This window comes from Athene cunicularia (genome assembly GCF_003259725.1).
Source record: "Athene cunicularia isolate RWA chromosome 10 unlocalized genomic scaffold, athCun1 chr10_part1, whole genome shotgun sequence".
Classification (NCBI taxonomy): Eukaryota; Metazoa; Chordata; class Aves; order Strigiformes; family Strigidae; genus Athene; species Athene cunicularia.
The window spans coordinates 578,033-581,448 of NW_020799112.1; the positions used below are offsets into that span (position 1 = coordinate 578,033).

Genomic DNA, 3,416 nt, shown 5'->3' on the forward strand with positions numbered 1-3,416 from the left:
GGCAGGATGGTGCGGACGAAGGCGGGGGGCGGCGGCTGCCGCAAAGGTGCGGGCCGGGCTGAGGGGGAGATGGGACTGGGGCGCTGTTCTGTGGCGCCGTCGCTCACCGTTTCGCTCTCCCTGCAGTGCTGGTCGCCCGCGCTCCACGGAAGGTGCTGGGCGCCAGCAGCCTCAACGCGGGACCGTCGCCGGCCGCTAAGAAAGGTGAGAGCGGGGCTCTCCTCTTCCTCCTCCTTCTCCCTCCTCTCTCCATCCCCCCCGGCCTGCGGCGGGGCTGACGGCCGCTCTCCCCGCAGGCCAGGGCCTCCGCGGCGGAGGAAACCCGGTGTGCGTGCGGTCGGTCCCCGCCTGGCAGAGGGGCATCGGCGAGTTCCTGCGGCTGCCGCAGAAGGAAACCGTGCGCCCAGCGGAGAGGCGGTGGGGAGCAGCGGCCCGGGTCCGGCCGCTGAAAAGTAGGTGTCGGCCCCCCGGGCTTCGGAGGCGGGTGGGGCAACCCCTCTTTGTTTCTCCTCAGCCCCACCCGGGAAAGGCCGAGGCTTTCCCAGGAGCGGATTTAGTCGCTGATGTGCTCTCCGCCGCGGAGACAGCGCTGCAGGGCCCCACAGACCGAAACTGCATTGAGGTGGGGGTGTAGGAGGTGCAGAAGTGTCGTACCTTGGGGCTAACGGACAGGGAAGAGGCACTCGGTGCATCAGAGAGGCAAAATGCAACGTGAACCCGGTTTGTACAGCGCTCGGCTGTAGCCTGGCTCTCCAGACACGCTGCCTGAACTTAAAGTTCACTTCCTTAAAAAACAAAACAAAACAAAAAAACAAAAAACCACCCCACCACTAAAAAGCTTTCTGAGCTAAAACTGCCCGCAGAGCAGGGGCGGTGCAGCAGCTGTCCTCGCTGCAGCGGGTTCTCCGTGGTGTTGGTTTAAAGCGTGTGCTGGTGGTGGTCCGTAGGGTGATGCTGAACAGCAAAATCCTGGCACTTCCAAACCGTGCGGACTGCGGCATGCCTGGCTGCCTGCGAGGGGTGCGCTGAGGGCTGGCAGGGCCACCTGGGATGGAGCGAATTGTGACTAGTTTTCCTCTGTGTATGCTTTGAAACTACAGTTTACTTTTGAAGGAGCAAGCAACCACTGAAAAGTTGACGGTGTGTCTCAACCTTCATATCTTCATTGAAATAGAGTTTCTCGGCAAATCCTGGTAAAACGCTGCATCTGTCTCCACTGCCTCGTGATGGTTTTCTAAAAATGGGTGGAGTAATTGGTAGCTCAGGCAAATTCTCTGTGCTCAGACATACTTTTGTTTGCATGTGACACTGTGGCTGTCAGCTCTGTTTCAGAAAATCTTAGGAGACTGCTAGTGACTTCTGTACATCAGAAATTGAATTGCTGTGCCAAGCTCACTTCAAAGATTAATTGCACTATTGACTAAAATTGTAGCGGTGTGAAACATTGTCTTACAGATACTCTATTCTCCAATGCCAAGGGTTGGTGGTTTTTTTTTCACCAAATATAGATAATCCTAAACTGTCTGGGGGGCACCTGTAAGAATTACTCCTGAATAGTCTTGAAGGACAAGCAAAGAAGGACTTCTAAGGACACCCTGCTGCCTGGAGAAACAAAAGATGTGCACTCGAGTGCTGCAAAACTTTCATCTCTTCCATTTGGAATTTGGTTGAGTAAGGACCAGGCAGTGATAACCCTGCAGAGAACACACTGCGTCACCATATAAAACAATTTACAGCTTCCCAGTATGTTCTGGAAGAAGAAGAGTTGTACTCGCTTAACTGCACAAGTGGGTTTTTATCAATCATGCAGCTAAGTTAGCCAGGTTGGAACTTAGGCATGAAAAGAGTTAAATTTTCAGCTTCTTAGAGATGGTGTGGAACCTGTGTGTGTCCCACTGGGTTGAAAAGGAGGTGCAGAGAGTGTCTGAGCATGTATCGGTGTGTGATGTTTTCTGCACTGAAGCAGGCTTTCCCATTTGAAAGTTAGGGGTGTGCTGTTTAATCTGGGCTCCTAGCACTTAGGACTGATACAAGCTACTTTATCCTAATGTGTCAAGGTGCAGCCTGGGGCTAATTAAAGTCATTTAGTTCACCCAGCCTCCAAGAAAAGGGCTTTGTTAGACTTTCAAACAAGAGTTGTTTGAGTTCTGCTAACTCTTTTGAATTGATAATGACTTTTGAAGAGCTTGCCCCCTGCCACCAGATCCTGCAGAAGATGGCAAAGAAGAGTAGACATGATCCAACCCCGATTTTAATGATAAACCACGTGTCTCCTATACTTGACCTGGCTTTTGTATATTTGTATAGTTTTTTACAGTTTTTTTGTGGCTTATGTTCAGCTCTTCTACAGAACTAAAAATTTGAGAGACTGCAAGAGCATTGTGGAGAAATAAATATATACTTTTTAAAGCTTAGCGTTCAGTATAAGTTACTGTTTTAACTTTTATCTTGGTTTACTTGAGTTCCTCAGTGACTCCTGCATACTCTGAGGCTGTTAGCTTTTGATTGCCTTGTGCTTGTGTGAGACTTGTGTGATCATGCTTGTTCTGCAGGATCCTTAGTTTTCTAATAGACCGAAGCAGATAATCAGTTTTGTAATAGACTGAAGCATCTTGAAAATACATCCATGTCATGTCTTTATTGAAGTAAAAGCTTTTAATGATGACCACTTTACCCAAAGATGTGAAAGCTGGATTTGAAAAGACACTGGTGAGGTGGAAGGACAGGTGTCACTTGCTACTATTTAGAGGTGAAGTAAAATTGAAGCAAACTGGGTTGTTCTAATAAATCAAGCCCCTGAAAGCCTGGGGAGCAATGAACTGCAAAAACCAAATAAAACTTGTTACTGTGAAGGGCCTGAGGATGTTGCAAAACTTTTGGGGTAACTTATATGAAAGAGTGGTATTGTGGAAAAGAAATGATGGGTTTTAAACTCTCAGGGGTTCTGTTCTGCTTCTGTTCTTCCTTAGAAGCACCACAAATGATAAAGTATATTTGAGCTGATGAAAAGGTGAGCATTTACACATAAGGAGAATTTAGAGGCAGCTCTAGAAGCTCAGCCTGGTATAGCTACAGGGAAAGTGGTGAACACTGTCTAAAAGCCTCTTCCTAAAAACGCTACAAATGGAAAGGTTGTTATAGAGAAGCAGTTAAAGTTGTTTGAGAAGTAGCAAATGAAGATTTATTTTTAACAGATTTTTTTTTTTAAATATGTAAATTAAGGGGAATAAGCTTGTGATGATGTGCTGTACAAACTACAGACTTTGACATGCCACAAAATAACAAAGAAACCTCATTTTCTGATTATTCTTTAGTGAACTGAAGCACAGTGCTAGTAAGATACCGAACAGGCAGCCTGTTCAGTAAGTAGCTGCATAAGATCTTATCTGCATTCCCTGTTGCAAAGCTTGGGTACC

The 3,416-nt window shown here is 47.5% G+C and overlaps 1 protein-coding gene across 1 annotated transcript; it reads left to right on the forward strand.

Annotated features, from left to right (window-relative positions):
* Positions 1-6: 6 nt before the first annotated feature.
* Positions 7-2,719, forward strand: PCLAF (PCNA clamp associated factor). The gene is made up of 4 exons (XM_026856485.1): positions 7-46; positions 127-204; positions 297-452; positions 2,184-2,719. The coding sequence occupies exons 1-4, from the start codon at positions 7-9 to the stop codon at positions 2,354-2,356; spliced, it is 447 nt and encodes a 148-aa protein (XP_026712286.1). The 3' UTR covers positions 2,357-2,719.
* The last annotated feature ends 697 nt before the right edge of the window (positions 2,720-3,416 follow it).